Source organism: Trachymyrmex septentrionalis, unplaced genomic scaffold, assembly GCF_001594115.1.
Source record: "Trachymyrmex septentrionalis isolate Tsep2-gDNA-1 unplaced genomic scaffold, Tsep1.0 scaffold40, whole genome shotgun sequence".
Classification (NCBI taxonomy): domain Eukaryota; kingdom Metazoa; phylum Arthropoda; class Insecta; order Hymenoptera; family Formicidae; genus Trachymyrmex; species Trachymyrmex septentrionalis.
Window position 1 is genome coordinate 3,337,239 of NW_017305569.1, and position 18,732 is coordinate 3,355,970.

At 33.6% G+C, this 18,732-nt stretch overlaps 2 protein-coding genes across 2 annotated transcripts in view; one reads left to right on the top strand and one right to left on the bottom strand.

The window, feature by feature from the left end:
- The window catches only part of LOC108751050 (zinc finger protein 358-like), a 28,393-nt gene extending 26,510 nt beyond the window's left edge, over positions 1–1,883 (top strand). Inside the window, exon 5 of the mRNA XM_018490989.1 lies at positions 1,543–1,883. Coding sequence (XP_018346491.1) covers positions 1,543–1,799 — 257 coding nt within the window. The 3' untranslated portion in view covers positions 1,800–1,883. The remainder of the gene's footprint in view (positions 1–1,542) is intronic.
- Positions 1,884–13,139: 11,256 nt separating this feature from the next.
- Positions 13,140–18,732, bottom strand: part of LOC108751058 — a 30,904-nt gene continuing 25,311 nt past the window's right edge. The window contains exons 4-5 of the mRNA XM_018490999.1: positions 15,817–16,092; positions 13,140–14,772 (exon numbers count right to left, since the gene is read on the bottom strand). Of these exons, the coding sequence (XP_018346501.1) occupies positions 14,653–14,772; positions 15,817–16,092 (396 nt within the window). The 3' untranslated portion in view covers positions 13,140–14,652. The remainder of the gene's footprint in view (positions 14,773–15,816; positions 16,093–18,732) is intronic.

The window sequence follows — 18,732 nt, forward strand, 5'->3', positions numbered from 1 at the left end:
AAGGTTAACAGCAGCTTATTTTGGAAAAAATATGAATAAAATATCAAGAATGTCTTAATAGAGAGTATCAGTCAGAACGGAGAAATGTTACTAAATTTAAAGTGATATTTCATCCAATGCAGAGAAATATAAATATCAAAATTATCAAGCATCAAATTGTAAGTTATCGCATCGAGTAAAGGTAACTAAAACGCGCATCCTAAGTTAAACTCCTCAAATGGATGTTTGTGGTACTTCACATTGACGAATTTCGGAAAAGATACCGTATTTTCATGGATACGGGTTATCACGTCCGGTCCGGAGAAAGAAGTAGCCGATATTTTTCCCCGGATAGGAAATCAAGATCGTGGCTGGGTATAATCGCGAGGGCGATCGACGGCCTGGTCGTATCGGCGGGGGCGAGATTGAAGGCCCGGCTAACGAGTTGTTTATGGATCCACCCTCCGCCCGTAGCCGTGCCGATGCGATGTGCCCGAGAGGGCGAGCGTGTACGCGTACGTGTGTACCGGTTGCTCAGCCAGACGTATGGACGTACGGGGGAGTCCATTAACGGGCTCTCCGTTGCCCGCCAGCGGCGTAGTTCGCATCGTCGTCGTGCCACCACCACCACCCCTCGGCAAGCAACCGCTTTCTCTCTCGCCCTCAGTCAGCAGCAGCCGGGTTATCCCGTCGGTAGTCATGGTAACACGTGGGTTGGAGCCGCCCCCGGCCGCCAATCAGAGCTCGCGGCCAGGATGAGAGAAACGAGCGGCGACCCTTCGAGCCGGGGTTCTCTCCTCGCCCCTTAGACAACGAACCCCTACAGCGGAGCACATAGACACCCCTTTCCACTATTCGCTCTTCTCTCGGTCCGTCTCTCTCTCTGCCTTTTCTCGCCGCCGGGGTGGCTGAGATTCTCGCTTGGGAGGAAATCTTAACCGGGCGTGCCCCGCATCGTTGATGCCACCTACACCCGTCTTGCGAGGTGGCTAGCCTTCCATGCCCTCCGTCTTCCTTCTTCCCCCTATGCCCCCTCACCCTCCCCCTCCTTCTCGACTTAAGGAGAGTCTTGACCGAACAGGATAGAGCTGGCAGCACTTCAGTACTTTAGGATTAACGTGCATGCTCGCCGGAATGCGACAGGCGGAAGAGGGAAGCTGGATTGCGCTGTTCGAGTTTTCCGATTCTCCTTTTAAGTTCATTGTACTTGACGATAGACTACCTTTATAAATAGTTCGGATAGAATAACACATTATATCCGTATCTATATATAAAGAAGATTTTATCAGCAAGAAAATAGCAGATATATTTTATTGTGTTTGATTAAAAGAATAAAATACTGTGAGGAATTTTTATATGAAACTTTCCGACATATTTCTTCCGATTTTATGTATATTCGTAATTATCGCATGTTATAGAGAGAAGCTTTCGATGAGAGTTAAAAATTTATAATTAAATACTTTTTTTATTTTTCAATTAAGCATTATCGATCGACCGGAATCGAACTTGATCAGTCACAAGTCTAGTTTCTTCTAAACAATTTCTATGTTCTTTCTGTTACAGGCGAAAAACCTCATAAATGTCAAGTATGCGGCAAAGCGTTCTCGCAGAGCAGCAACCTGATTACGCATTCGAGAAAGCACACTGGTTACAAGCCATTCGCTTGCGAGCTCTGTGGTCGAGCTTTCCAGCGTAAGGTCGATCTGAGAAGGCATCGCGAGACTCAGCATGCAGACCTAAATGCGTCGCATCGACCGCCGATTGGTTCGATTCCCGGACAGAATTCCTTGCCCAGTGGAAATCCACCGATGATGCAGTGAGACCGCGACGCGGTTGATAATCCAGCGCCAGATTGATACGGAACAATGATTGGAGATTGTCGTAATTAATGACTCTTTTCTGCGTATCAGACCGGATTGAGCATGCAACTGTGAGAAATGAAATTATAAATGGCAATCTCCACGATCGTTGATGATGGCGGAGAAGAAAACGATAAATTAATCTCATGGATAGAATTGCGATTGAGGCGATTGCGGATTGCATCGCGATGGATCGCTGGTTGAAAGATACTAACTTTTTGCACTTTGCATTATTTTCTATTTCTAATATATCATCTCTTGATTCGAAAAAATAGAAAATATCAACGTCACTTAAGAGATATATTTATAAGCTAAATTTATAACAGCTCCTAAATTTATAATAGACACAAAAATTGCGTTACATATATTATTACGGAGAATAATTAATTCGAAATATTAAAAAATATTGCGATATTTAAGAAAAAATAAAAAGGCAAAATGTTAATATCGATCAATCGCTGATCACATTTCTTGTAAATTCAGATCGCATTAGTTGCGAAATTAATCGGAACAGTGCAATTCGAGAGTTAACTCTCGAGATGAAATAAAATTTGCCGGAAAGGGGGTACTGTAATTTTTTTATTGCAAGATCTTTATTGATCTTTTGACGTTAGTGCGAGGAGACTGTATAAGTTGATATTTATTCGACCATTTGTTTCGCGTGCGTCGATTAATCTAACGTGAATATTCCACGATTTCAAGGACCCTTGTGAAATACACTCAGGATAAATGGAGAAAGTGCATTTGTGATTCGTTGCGACTAGACATTCCATGAAAAAACGTTGCATTCGTTTCGTTCCTAAAAGTGAAGTGTGTCGGGGTTTGGTTTCTTCAGCGATTTTTATTCGGGCGAAGAACCTTTTGCGGTGAGAAATAATAATTGATGAATATAATGATACGTAAGCGTGAAAGTGAATGGACTGATGACTGTTTTTGTTACGAATGATGATTAACACTTTCTACTTTAATCGTCTAGCTACTTGCAAATCGATTACCTGTTACTGTAACTTCCCTTATTGCGTAGATATTTCCACGATACGCAATGCGACGTCAAATTAATCGGACATTTTATAAGATTTATTTAACTTTATAATGATGTAATACATTTATGTTAATTACATTTATTAAAAACAAGATTTTACTTACAGTCTATCTAAAATTATGTCATTTTTAATATACTCGAAATGATATGTAATTTTTTAAATTACATTTTTTGATGATTTATAAAAACAGTTTATAAAAAAACTGAAAAATGTATTTGCAAAAATTTGTATATAAATATTATTAAGCAAAATCTGCTACAACTGAAAATAGGATTATTTCTTCTATTACATTTTTTTATGTTATATTTAAATTTTTTAAATGTAAATAACGTCCGATTAGCATGATTGAATCGAATGGCGTGTCGAAGTACGGCGGAAACGTACTATATTTTGCATATCTCCCGCACTTGTCATTGAAAAAAAAAACAGCATCAAGATCACCAGCCCTTAAAAGTTGCAACTGTGACCAAAAATTGTAAATAGCACGTAGATCGTATCACGGCTAGTCTAAGCGTATAAATATATACATATGAATAAATCGAAACTATAAATATTATAAATAGAGAGGGCATATAATGTATGCGGCACAGAGTCGACTAAATGGCGGCTCGCATGCCGTGTGGCCTCACCAAGAAGTTATTATATTCTTCCCTTTTTCTCGCTATCAAAATTTTTATTGTTGTACCATTAATATCATTATGTAATTATTGTAATTAGAGACTCGCTATTAATATTATTGTCATTATTATTAACAATAAACGCTGTTACCATTTGTAAACGCTTCTTCTGTCTAGCAATCTCTTTTCCTTCTTTAACCTTTCAATACATTTATATTGAAAAAGATTTTTCTGTTATTATTTATTTTATTGCAATACATAATTCTGTACACGGTACAAAACTAGCGTAAAAAATAACGAGTACTAAGTTAAAAACAAAAGAAAATTATAAATACTTTATTTAGTTGATAAAAAATAATTTTCTTGATAATATATATTGGTATTATCAACATTAAAGATTCGTAATTCTATTGAAGTGGAAAAGAATTAAGAAGTAAAAAAGTAATTATATTGCAAAATATGTTTACGTCTTAATTTGTACGACCTTTCACTTTTCAAGTCAATAGCTCGATTAATCAAGGTCGCTGAATCTGGCACTGCCGGATCACGATCGTCCCAGCTTCACTCGCTGTAATTCAGGGTTAAACGGCTGTGCCAATTAAGCAGACTACCCTGAAGAACCCCTTAACAGCCCAATATGTTTTCTGACGGAGAGAGTTTCCCTGAACTTGCCCACTCTCCCTTCTATTCGCGCGCTCATTATTTCGTGCAGGGGTGTACGAATGTGATGTTAGGGCGGACGTGAGATTTTCCGTAAGCTCGTTTACAGCTACCATCGTCTACACCAATCGTACAGGACGTCGTCGCGAAGATAAAGGATAAGAGCTGACAGAGAAGAGAGAAGAAAGACAGAGAACGTCGAAAAATTTATCTACGAGAGAGATAGGCAAAGAGAAAGATAAATAGAGAGCGAGACAGAGACGGTGGAGGGACATTACAGCACAGACTGCACGACACCATGACGCAGCCACGGGAGCAGATTGGACAGTTATTGCATTCTGGGTAAGATTAATTGATATGGGGACCAGTGGGTGGGCCGAAGGGCGCGCGGCTACGTCGGCGTTTAAACCTTGTCTCAGGCTGTACGAATTGGGGGGATGAGAGAGCGGTGATTAACCGATTGCATCGTGAACCGAGTGGAACCGAAAACCATCCCTCCCGCGTACTTCCTAATAACCATTGAGTAATAGAGAGCCGTCCATTATTAAATAGCATCAAGCCGCGCGAAGACGTACGTGAGACATCATCATGTGGATCAAGCACTTGTAAAGCAGCAGCTTTAATGCTATAAGCTTTAATGCTAGTGTAATCTATAAGTACACTAAGAAAAAATAGCCTAAATTTAAATAAATATTTATTTGAATACTGCCAACTAAACTTTACTTACAATAAATAAATATTTACTTAATAAAAAGAAGTGATTATTAAATCAAATTAATATTTTCTTTTAGCACATAAAAATATATTTTTATATTTAATAAATATTTATGGAAATTTAGGATATTTTTTTCTCAGTGTAATGAATTTTTAAATGTTTATTTATATTCTACAAAGATTTAATAGTTTACATCGCACCTGATGTCTAAAAATTATTTCTGAATCTCGAAACATCAACCTCTTCCTACCGATGCGACGCAAAAATAATAAAAAGTCAATAAGTTGGATCGCAGTGACAAAATCGTCCGTAACGATCTGCGCGCGGTGTTGAAAATTGTCCGAACAATTTTGCAGAGTACCGTGCGACCGTAATACCTCGTGTTATTGGTTCCGCCCCGTCACGAGTACCAATCGCGAATATTCCCGACTATCACAATTTCTGCGACGCCACTTTAACGCGTAGTGGCTGTATTCGGTTCCCGTATCGCCTACGCTCCTCCTCATCGTATCCTCACGGAGAACAGCCGTCCAGAACTGTATCATCTCGTGCAGCTGCCGACTATGGAACATTCAAATACGTTTTAGAGGACAACTCCATATACTCGTCGTATGCGGATACACCTTATGACTATTAAGGTATTCACGGCCCCTCCGAGGACGCCCCAGTTTGAAATATGGCGACTCGAGTCACCGCCAGCGTATACCACCAGTCAGAGATGCCGCTATCTCGCATCGTCGTTCTCCCCCTTCTGTCGTTTTCAATCCCCTCTCTCTCTCCATCGCGACTTCGTTTTTCCTTTTTCGTATTTCTTTCCTCATGTGTCTTGTACACGTACACCTTCGGTGGAGTGTCGCAAGGTGGAAGAAGGCCGCATCCCCCATATACCGCGGTTTTCCATATTATTTACAACCCTCGTCCTGCATGTTGCCCCCGCAATAACTCGGTCCGGATCCGCGAACGCGCGAGCGTGTCGCCAAATTGGTAGAAACCGTACGAGGACGTCGTAACCTGTCCCGTGACAACTCTGAGTGATGTAGTGGCACAAGGATCTGACATACGGATGTTGTCCGTTAGAAGACGAAGGGAAATATGATTGCGCGACAATTTTTTAGGGTTGATCTTGATGGTTTCACTGAGACTTAAATATGTATATTGTAGTCAGCTATCGATTAAAAATATTGCAATTAAAAGTTGGATGCCATATTATTATTTACGATTAGCAAAAATAGCATTACAAAATATTTTATACTATAGAAAATAATTAGAAAAATATCAATGTTGTATCTTTCGAATAAGGAAGAAAAGATATTAATTTATTGATTTGCTTTATTATCATTTTATGTAAATAATTAATATGCAAGACGATGTTGAAATGATAATTAATTAGTAACTAAATTTTATCGATACATTGTTTATAATTATTTTTTAATTTTGTTAAAAAGTTAAACTAAAATTGAAGACCCATATTAAATGATTTTATTTAAATTACACATTATATTTATTTAATTAAATCTATCTTGCACACTTATCAATTAATACTAAATCAATTTACGCTCAATGCTTTGTTGACTTGTACTGTTATAATTAATTTGGTTAAACAATTCTCTTTTAAACTGCTTTAAAAATAATAAATGCGATTGCGTCAGTTTTCATATTTTTTCTCATCATTATCGCACATATCAGACAAAAAATATCTACGCATTCATAAATAACACATTTTCTTAACGCAAATATCTTTTTATTTAAAAATACTATTACTACATTTTTTACTATTCGCAAAATGTTATACGCAAATTTTTGCGACGTTGCGTTATTTTTTTCTCATTCTTTATTCTTCTACGCGTCAGTTTCCAAGCTAACACGTGACCGGATAGCGAAATCTCATTTTGCGCAAATGCGTTTTGGATGCTGCGTGGATTTGCATGTCAGTTGCATTTGCACGGGTCAACCGGATTAAAAAATATCGATGTCCAATTATCGTCGGACATAGCGCGGCTAATGGAATTTTTGAGAAGGAGATTAGGGAACTCGCGTTCATGGTTCATGTAATTTTCGTGAGTTGCGTGCCGCGAGCTAATTCGTTCCACGCCCGGATCGTGACGGAGATATGTTCCTTCCGTTGACGGAAACGTACAGGAACAAGTGCAATTTCGCTTACGATCACTTACAGTTAAAACTACATAGGTCAGGTAGTAACTAATTCGCGCGTGCACGCTCCCTAGTCAATTCGTTTGACGTAGTATCCGGCCGGATCGCTTGTGGTTTTGCAGAAATTATCAGACATTTTCGAATATGTTTGAAAGTTAACTGTATGCTACTAAATGACAATCCCTCTTTTTTTCTTTGTTTTTTAATTTTTTTTTTGTTTTTGTAAATAGTCCGACATTTTCAATCGATCAGGCGACAGGCTGTCACGGATGCAGCCATTTATCAGTAGGCTTCTCTAATAACGAGGCGACTCTCTCTTTCTTCCGTGTACCGCACGACTTTAAACAAATAGCTCGACATGGAAAACAGAAAGAGGAAAACAAATGATCGCTTACGCCTGCGAGGAAGAAAAGGGCACGTCGCGCGTTTCAGCGATCAATCAAGCGTCTCCGGCTGGACTTAATACAGTCAGAGATCGATTGAATTCTGACTTGCATAGGTCCGTATAACGTTTTTGTAAATTTTCTTATAGGATTCATAGACTTTTTCTCATAATATTGTGATATTAAAAAGAAATATGAAAGAAAAAAAAATTGTTTATATTTGTTTCATTAAAATTATTTGTACTTTATTATTTACACAAAACATTTGTGATTAAAGATTTGTATGTAATTAAAGTTAGATTTATTAAGATCACAAATTAATATTAAAATTAAAGTCAATTAATTCGATTTAGATAAAAATTAGAAAGTTTACGAAAGGTGTTTTTGTTCAGAAAAAATATATTTTAATCGAAAAACAAGAAAAACGAGCAGAAATAGCCTGCATTTAGCGCGACATTGCCATTTCCAATCCTATAAAGTCTTCTAGTAAGACTTCGGAAATCAACAAGAACTCACGAATAGGCTTGGCGATCCACACGAAGGTGATGACGACGATCCCATGGGCGTCCGATTCATTACCCATCCTGAATAAATGATCATTCACGGTCGCGGGTGGCTATCCACGGGAATGCTAGCCAGAGAATACTTCGGAAAAGTGATTATTCGTCGATGCTATGTCGTCCTCGGTAAAATCGACCCCCAAGGACATGCATCGTGCTACGCTGAAGCAACCGTAGCATCGTGTATTTCTTTCGGTTGCATCATTGATGAGAAGGATCAACGAATTCTCCCCACCTTTTCTCGGTACCTTAGCTCTCGATTCTTCGTACGATGTTTTACGCGATGACAGTGTTACACTGACGTAAATATTATAAAACAAGTTAGATAATCATTCAATGCATAAAAAAAAATTGATAAAAATAATATATTTAAAAAAATTTTAATTTAACTGTATTTATAATTTTTTAAAAAGATCGCTGCTTTAAGTATTTTTAACTCTAAGACACAAAAAATAAATTCTCCCCAGAAAAATAAAAATATTTTCTCAGCGATACATAGTAACTTATATGATTGTTTCTATTTAATAAGCTATTGTTATTAATTATTATATGATATAATTATTATATAGGTATGATATAACAATTTTCTATTTTACATTGTATTTTAATTTCTGCCGATTTTATACTACTAATTATAATTATACATAAAGATCTTATTCAATATAGATTTCTGGTAAGTTCAATCATGTAAACAGCTATTTGATATTTCTCATCCTTGGATCGTAATTTTTTCTAGCTATTCACATTTATCGCTCCCATACGTAACATCTCATCGACGGTGTGTAAATGGAAATATAATCATCCCTCCCTCTACTTCGTGGTACTGTGCATAATTTCGTGTTTCGACCTCGTCAATGTCGCGGACCGTATCGCCGCCTGGACCACGTAGCAGCCGTAACTCAGTTTCCAAACGGATCGTCTCCTAGGAATACTTTATGCGTACTACACGTCATTCTAACCGCCTAGTTCGAAAAGATGGAGGTTGTCGTGGATGGGGTGGATGGGGCGGTAGGGACCACGGAAGACACGGATCCTTAAGTATTCTACGCGTCGTGCGGGACTAGTGCATCGGTCTTAAGATGGCGGCAAGGGAGGAGGGTTCGCGAGATAGGACTGCGCCGATACCCTTTCGCTGGGAGAGGAAACGGCGGTAGGAGGTTCTTGGGTAATCATATAAGGATAGCTAGAGTCGCGCGAGGAAGATCAGGTATCAACTTTTGATCCTCCGATATCTCCGGCAGCCTGGCGGGCCCCTTCCAACCAAGGAGGAGTGTGTCTGTATTCAAACGGCTCTAACTCGATATAAGCGATGCTCCCAGAGGCATCCTTCCGCTGAGAAGAACGGAGAGGATGAGTTGGAGGACACCAGACCCTCCCTACCTTGTCGCTCACGCCCACCCCCTCGGATCTTCGGAAATAAGAGTATCCCGTATAGCCGGTGCCTCCAATCGAATTTACATCCCGACTGCTTTACTCCTATCCCCGAAGACGCGGGGGTGGATCCTCGACTTCGCCAAAGTGCTATCTACTATGATCCCGCATAGATGCAGGCGTGTAGCGACCACGAAAATGGCACTGTGGTCCACTATGGCATTTTCAAGCAAACGCGATGAAATATCGAATGGAGACGGATGTCTTTCGATAAACAGTTTCTCAGAGAATAACTGATACATATGTTAAGTATAAAAATATAAAAATTTACTATAGTTTTGGAGAATCTGTTTTGTGCACAATAAAACAAATATATTATAGATAACAATTAGCTTAAAAACTTAATTGTTTATATTGAAATTATGAGATTATAAAATTTGTTTCTAAATTACTTTGTAACTGTTGCAATGATAAAATAAATTAATAACTTGATTGTTAAATTTTGAGTTACCGGATTATATATTGAGCCCTATTTAAATAGCAGTTATTAAATTTTTAGATAATATAATCCTAATATTATTAGTATCAACAATATATTAATATTAATTCTCATTTCAGAATAAAACATTTATAATTGTTTTGCTTCTTTCTTTTTTCTTAGACTTATCGATAATAACTTTCAAATTGAGATGTTTGCAAAATAAAAGTTTTAATTTTATTAAGGTTGTTTATTTTGTATTAGTAAGTTATTAACTGTAAATTAATTTTTATTTGTTTGTTTATTCATTTTTATTTATAATTTAATATAATTTATAATAGTGAAGATATCTATCTTAACACAGATGATAAAAGAACAGACTGTATTAACAGTAGACGGATAAAATGGTTTCTATATGTATCATCAACTAAATGGTAATTATCATCGACTAATAAAATAGAAATATGCGTTACAATTATCTTTGTTATTATTTACAAAAGAATTTACATAAACAACTGTTAAAAGCATAAAATTAAAATGTAATATATATCTCTGATTTTCTTTGATCCAATTTTATATCCTTATTGATTTGTGAGTTTTGTATTAGAACGTGCAAATTAATTTTTATATTTAAATATAAATTATATAAAATAATTTATTATTGAAAAATATACAAACATTATATATTACAGATAAATATATATTTCTCGAGCAATTTTTGTTTAAATATTAAAAATAAAATTTAAGTATTTAAAATAGAAATATAACATCCAAACATATATAATTTTGTTAAGAAAATTATGCTCTCCATCTTTATTTTGTAAGATCTGATTACCAATAAGATTTTTCTAATTTTTTCATTTTCTTCATGTTCTCACTATTAATGACTATTAATGTTAATATTCTATTTTTTTACAAAATACTTATTTGTTTTATTGCTAAAAACATAAAGGTTGCAAATACAATATTACTTTTTAATTTTCATCCTTACCATAAATGTGTAATTTTTACTATGTATTCTCATAAAAATTTGCCTATACAAAACTCAAATAAATTTATTTATAATTTTTGTGCAAATAAAAAAAAATTTTTTAAAATACACAATATAAATTATAAGTAATTTAAAATGTTCTCTGTTCATAATTTATAGAAAAACATCTCATGAAAAATTCTTTGGCAATTAAATTAATGTAAGAGCATTTTTAAAGAAAATAAATTGGTAAATTATAGACATTAAATACGCTATATAATATTTCTAAGTACACTGGTAATTGTTTGGTTTAACGTTCTCTATTTTATTCTTGATCCATAAACCTATCTTTATTGCAAGCTATAAGGAAGGTAAAAGGTTATTAAAAATGAATACAATTAAAACGAGAGTCAAGTATATTGTATCATACTTTAATGTAATTTCTTACTCAAGAGTACGCCGCAACGGCTCGCGAGGATCTTCTGCTCGGAATTTCTTTATTTCGCAATTTATATTACTATAAAATAGTTAGAAGCCAGAGATTTCGCATTACATATTCTCGCGACATTTCTCGCAGCTCTCGAATATATCTGGAAAGATTATTAATTGCGCTGTTACTTTCGTCGATGAGAAGGAGCCAATCCGACGCAACGAATGTGCATTTTAAAATTGGATTGGCTACAAATATATAATATTCGGGCGGAAGAAAGCCCGAAATATAAAATATTAATAATTTTACAGATATCAATTATATAATTGTAATAAACTATGCTAATAATACTATAATATATTCAGCTATAATAATCATACTAAATATATTTAATACGATATTACTAAACATATGCAAACGTAATAAAATTTTTATTCACGACATTCGCCTGTCGTTTAAGTTAAAGAGAAATATTCAGATTTCTTAGAATGCTTCGATATACTAATCCTCAATTTCGCGGCTCTCTCCCACTTCTCGTCTACTTAATTAAAGATCGCTTTTGTTTTTATCTATATTTAATAACGTTAATCGATAATATTTTAATCATATCAACACTTTACTATAGCGTATCTTCTTAACAAAGACATTTAATCGTCATTTTGGTGAAAAAAGATACATTGATAAGTGTCATCTGATATTCATTAACATTGATCAATTGTTATTGTTCACGAATATATATTCATAGAGAATAGCATGTTACTTAATAAGTATAATCAAAATCATTCAATTCAAATTTTTTAAGCGTGATAAAAATAAATCTGATTACGTCATTAAAATAAAATATAATTTCTGATTACTTTTTGATAATGATAGTCATGATATTTTACATATTGTTTCTCGCATATTTTTGATGTATAACAATTTAATTCTAAATAATATTTAAAAATTGCCACTTGTCTTTAAAGCATTTGTCAAATAAAAAGATTACTTATCAGAGACACTTACCTTTTTGATAACAATTTCGCAACTATAATGTTAATTTTTATGGGTAAAAAGATATTAATATGTATATATCGTTTCCATAAAGATTCTATTAGCACAATTTTAAAATTATTCGCGATGAGCGACGATTGTTTCAAGATCAAGAAGAGCGCAAATCTATTCAACAAGTTAGAAGAAACTAGATGTCAGGACTAATTACAAGTCATAATTGTCTATTATATCTATAATATCAATAAAATAACTCGTTGTAAAAAGTAATAATATTGCAATATAAAAGTTTAAAAACTGTGAACAATTTAAAAATTATGAAAAATTACAAAATTATAAAATTGTACAGAAAATGAAAATGCCGTATCGTCTGACGACAAATTTTCTACATTTGCGTGCTTTTACGCGAGAAACACGAGAATTCATATGTTCATAATTCTGGATGAGAAAAGGCTGGATTTATATCTCTCGCCCAGAATTTATAATACTTGCAGTCTCTCTGAAAATATCACTTTCAAGTTTAAATAATGAAGATAAACTAAAAGAGAATAATACATAAGGAATAATTAAATTTAATTGCATTTACTAATGGAACATTTGACTGTTGGATTTAAAATATTAAATAGCTTCAATAAATTAATTATGATAAGTTATAATTTCGATTGTTTCTTCATCGATTATTAAACGTATTCTGGAGAGAGATTTTGTACATATCCCTTTTATTTATGGATATCTTAAAATTATATTCACTTTTTAATAACTGTGGAAATTATATTATATAGAATGCTCAATTATGACATTGTATAATGGTATTTAAATTATAGAAGAATAGAAATTATAGAATTTAAATTAATTATAACGTTGATTTAAAAGAACGTTGTTCTAACAAATGGCAATGAAAATTTTAGTTTACAGAGAAAAAGTTTCGCGAGCAGAATATACCAGATTCCTATAGATTAAATCTAAAGTTTAATATTTTGTTCCAGCTCGGTATAAAATTTTATTTGGAGCATCCGAATATATAACGCAACGTTTTAATTAACATACACGCGAAAGTTTCCTTAACAATTCAATTATTTATCTGGCAAGCTTAGCAATAAATTATTTGGCACTTGACCCTCTTTGAAATCCCGGTTAGTATATCGCTAAGCTTTTTTTTAATCCTTCATATAAGTACGATGCTTTCTTCTGTTCATACCTTAATCTAGCATCACCTAGTTCGAAGTGCGCAATGTAATTCAGGCCTAACTTCGTTTATCGTTTACATCGCTTACAATTACACGTTGCGAGAGGTCTCCTCAACCTTTTTGTTAATTATTTCACAGAAATCTCATTTATATGTATAACAAATAGAAAATTCGCCTAGATTTTGCTTTGTAATGGCACTCGTTTCAGCGCTGTGCACGTTTTGGTTGAGAAAACCTACTCGCCATATTATTACTCGCGTCTCCTCAACTCAACGTAGAGTTCTCAGTAGGAGGGGGGTTCATTTTAGAAAACTTAATCGAACACATATTCAACTGCGTGACATACATGTAAAGTCTATACATAACGTCATGCGAAATTATTTCCATCGCCTGGACTGTCCTTTTATTCAGCTGCGCGTATTTACTGTTCAACAATTGCATTTCGCTAGATTTAAGTAAATATTAATAATGAAACATGTAGTAAATATAATATGTATATATCTATATACAAACACACAAACATATGTGTATGTATATAGACTTCATATACACCGCGCTTATCGACGATTCGATTAGATAATACCGATACATTTATCCGATGATGGATGACCGAACGGGGTACGAATGCGGTGCGCAGGCTAATTATTAATTAGGATATCCTATTATAAATTTTTTGGCGCTGTTTTGGCATAATTTAAATTCGTCCGATTTTTGAGCCGTACTTCATCATCGTTTCTGAACGCAATTTTTAACAATACAAACGTGCGAGTCGTTGCGCCACTACTGTAATACAGAATAAATAATTTACAAAAACTTACTTCGCATACGATATTATAAATTTATCGATATTTATACTGTATTATCATGAGACAAACGTGTTTGGATAATATCTGGATAATAATTCATATATCATGTGTCAAACCTGACGCATTTATTCGATGAACACGGTTGAGCAAATAATCGTACAAGAGTCAGATAAATTACTTGGCAAGAGAAAATACGTATAATATTTGTATGAACTCGATGGAGACTCGCGGAATGCAAAACAACGACTCAATTTTCCTGTTATCCGGTATTCGATCTCTATTGTATTATCGTTGCCGCGCTGGTTTCAGTCTCGCTAATTTTTGCTTTTAACGCAAATGTTGTGCAATTTTCGGAAGATATTGACAAGTCGACGTCATCATCTTCTGAAATGTATGGCAGAGCGGGCTAACAAGGGGCCGATTTTTTCGAAATCTTCGTCTACCGGTCGTTTGCTACTGTATGGAACACACAGTCAGATGATGCGATAGAGCGTGGTCCAATAGAATAGGAGTGCCTGCAGCCAGTTCTGTACCGGCGTCAGCGCAATCGTCGTCGCAATCAAAGTAGTTGCTCTGCAAGAAAAAACAGCAAGTATCATTAAATTGCAATAGTGCGATAGTGAAGTATTCGAATTTAATTCAAGTTAATCAAATAGAGTCCAAATATCAGTGTTATTAATAATGTATTATTAATAAATTAATATATTTTCTTTTTTATTATAAAATTATTTAATTCTTTACACACATATACATATAAAATATATATTTTACGAGATATATTTGTATTATTAACATATTTTAGCCTGTATATATTAATTTGGAAAGATTAATTAATGATTTTTAATTTTTAGAGTAAATATTTATTTATACATATATTGTTAACAAAAAAATTTATAATTGACAAAGTTTATAGCTTTTACATTAACAGTCTTACAATCTGACGGAATTAAATCAGAATTTTCCGTAACTAACGAACCTAGAAGGGCAAGCCAAAACGGAGCAGTAAAAAAGGTTCGTTCCGCGACGAGTAATCCGTAATAAAATTGTCCAATTAGTACACAAACTAGCCAATATCAACTTTATTTGTGTGAATGCAGTTGACATTATTTTGTTTGCAACAACTACATACACGATGTAATTGCCTTACAAGGAAAAAGAATAGACTGTGAATATTAATTAAATCCGATATTTCTTGATCGATTAATATTTCCAATAAAATTCTATATTGTCAATTTGCAATATGGCTAGCATACTTACAAGTAAATGCGACAAACTATATAAGATCTTGTAAAAAAATCTTTTAAAAGTAAAATAACTATCGTTAGAAAACTTGCTACGTAATATTTGTTAAATATAAAAATTATGAGATTATATCGATTGATCTTCGTATATTTATTTATTCAAATAATCTTTAATTGAATCAGAGCTTTTAAGGTATAAATTGCAAATTAAAAATTTATTAACAAATTTTATTTAAAGTAATGTTTTGAATAATCAATATATCAAGTTTGATATACCGTATATTATGATGCCGTTACATCATAAAAGATTGTAAAAAAATTATAGTAGAGCATAATGTATATGTTGTCATATTGAGCATTAATAATAAATGATTACCTGGCAATCGATGCACCGGCAACTATCGGTCAGTGAGCAAGTGAGGCCAAGGATCTCGACAGCTTCCTTGTAAAGTTCGGCGCTCGACTTCCTCCGTCTTGGTGGTGACGTGGGTGCACTGACTGTGCCGGTGCCCGATGGTCTCCTGCTACTCTTCAACCTTGACGATGATTCTCGAGACAAGGAGGAGGTTGACGTTGATCCCCTCGGCCGATTGTCGCTCGTGAGTAACGCTCGACCTGCCGGAGATGCGAACAGCTGCAGCATGTCCATGTCCTATGGTCATATATTTTATTAATAATTAGACGTTACAGTTGCAGTATTATATTGCGCATTATATGTTCAATACATCAATCTCATGACATACAACATTAATAATACAACATTAATAATAAATTATAATAGAATTATATTTTTTATTATATAAATTTACGCATATAAAAAAGACATTATGCATATATCAAAGTTATATCACATATAAGTTTTTTGTTACTTATTTTATGAACTTTAAGTAATTTCAATAATAATTTAAAATCTCAATCAAATCTCTTAAAAAATGCGTTTAAAATGCGTTTAATTGTAAAAAATATTAATATAATACGATTTTGTATTACATAAATTACAATGCACAACAAAACTTATTAAAAATACTGCTTGTTATAGAATCATAGAATACTGTGTACCTAACAAAATAACACTTTCAACGCGGATTTTCTTTTCTAGGATTCTATTCGTTTTGGAATAACCTCTCTTATTCGGAACACACTCTTAGGCAAAAGACTTTTCTCACAACACAGCATAGGCACTAGGAATATTATTAATCATAAAAAACGTCCCGTATCTCAGAGATGGAAAAGATGTTATTAAAGTTGTTACGTTAACCGTTCAATCTGTCCATGAATATTATTTTTCATTTACTTTCTACAATAAAAATGTATAAGGCTAAAATCGTAATGATATCTTCTTAAAAACAGAAGTTATTAAAATTACGTTATTAGAAAAGATTGTATAAATGTCTCAATTTTTATTTTATATTTTAATAGTAGTCATCTCGATGCATCTTTGATTATTTTTGAATCGAATAAATATAAACGAAATTGTATGACTTAATAGTTAGATAAATAGAAACAAATACCACGTGTGTGGTAAATAAATATTTATATTTTAATAAAGACAAACATGTTTCACTTTAACCTTTTCTAAATAGTTTCCCTGAATATTTTTCTTAATGTAATCGATATTTCGTATTTAATGACACATCGCTACTGTGTGGATGTAATGGCAATATCAAATAGTTAGGTGTGAAAACATGTTCTTATATTAGACAACTTACTGTCTAGCGCAATATAAATAATTGCAGTCAAACTTATAAAAATTATAAAATTAGTCAAGGCATAACAAAAATAAAGAGACATTTATACCATATACACGGAAAATGGACTGAAGAAGATCGCTTAAAATGGGAAAACGACAATCACTTGTTATGGAAATATTTTGACAAAGTAAACATATACAAAGCAAAATGTAAATTTTGTAAATGTATTCGTCGTGAAGCATATATACCACGTCTAAAAGGGCATCTACAAACATTGCACATTCAAGAAATAAAAGCTGTTATACACGAAGAAATTGCAAATAAGTCGCTATCGCAAAATTTCGAAATTTATGAGGAAAAATTAAGGGCACGGTGTAAATGTTGCAATGATCAAAAGGACATATTTTACGGAACAGATGCCTTAATACATCACATGCAAAGAAATCACGGTCTAAGATATCGTAATCAACTTGAAGATAATAACGTGAACAGAATGACACAACAATCTACAGCCGATGAAAATGCAAATACAAGCTCCCATCATGATGATATAAATAATTGGCCTAGAGATCGAGAAAATCAACAAAAGTAACTGTTATGTAATAAAAAATTTTAATGTTTTATTTTTCTTAAGTTATTAATGTTATATATACTTTCAATACAAATTAAAAATTTAGTATATTACTTATTTTAATTTATTTAAGTTTGTTACAATAAGTATAACTAATGTTATAATAATCATATAATAAAAAATCAAAAAATGTTTTTAAACTTATAAGCTTGTATTAATTTCAAATGTTTTTTAACTTTATTATCAAGTCAAAGTTGATATAATTTATAATATTAATCTTAATGTGAATGTTTGACAACAAATTTTAATGCATTTCTTCACCACGCTTATTAGTTTTTTTTTTAAGTTTGAGATATACTTTGAAACTTTAATATAAACGTTATTATTAAAATTGCACGGCTCTGTGCGCCGAAAATTCGCTTGCATCTTTTATTTCAAACTGTTCTCGTAACAATCAAACTTATGTATTTGAAGAAAAAATGTAGTCGTACACAATCTGTCTCATTCCTTATAGTTAGAAATAAATTGCAGACACATCATGAATATGGTACTACGTGCGATGTTTTCCAAGGGAAAACTTTTCATGCGTAAAATAAAGAGATGTATACTGAAAGTCTAAACGTAGACTCATATGATGATGATTTAAAGAGCGATTTTCTTAATTACAAGCGGATCATTAAAAATTGCTGCTAAAACGAACATATTCACAAAATAAACGTGCTTCTTTATTGTAGGTGCCCGAATCGTTTCACTGGAAGGAAATAATTGGGAGCACGAATAATTGAATTCAACTTGAAAAGTTGAAGAATTTCAAACAAAGATATGTCAATTCCCATTTTAGACGTGAACAATTTTCCACTTTTGCGAAACTTCGCAATTCTTGCGCAAGTACCATTCCATCCGTGCGTCGGAAAAACCATAATTACGCCTTCTGCGCTTTTAACCATTATCTAGCTATGCTCAATACTTGCTTACTCGTATTTTCGTTCGGAAAGACTTTTCATCGAGTTTGCTGAAAATCTCATTCAAA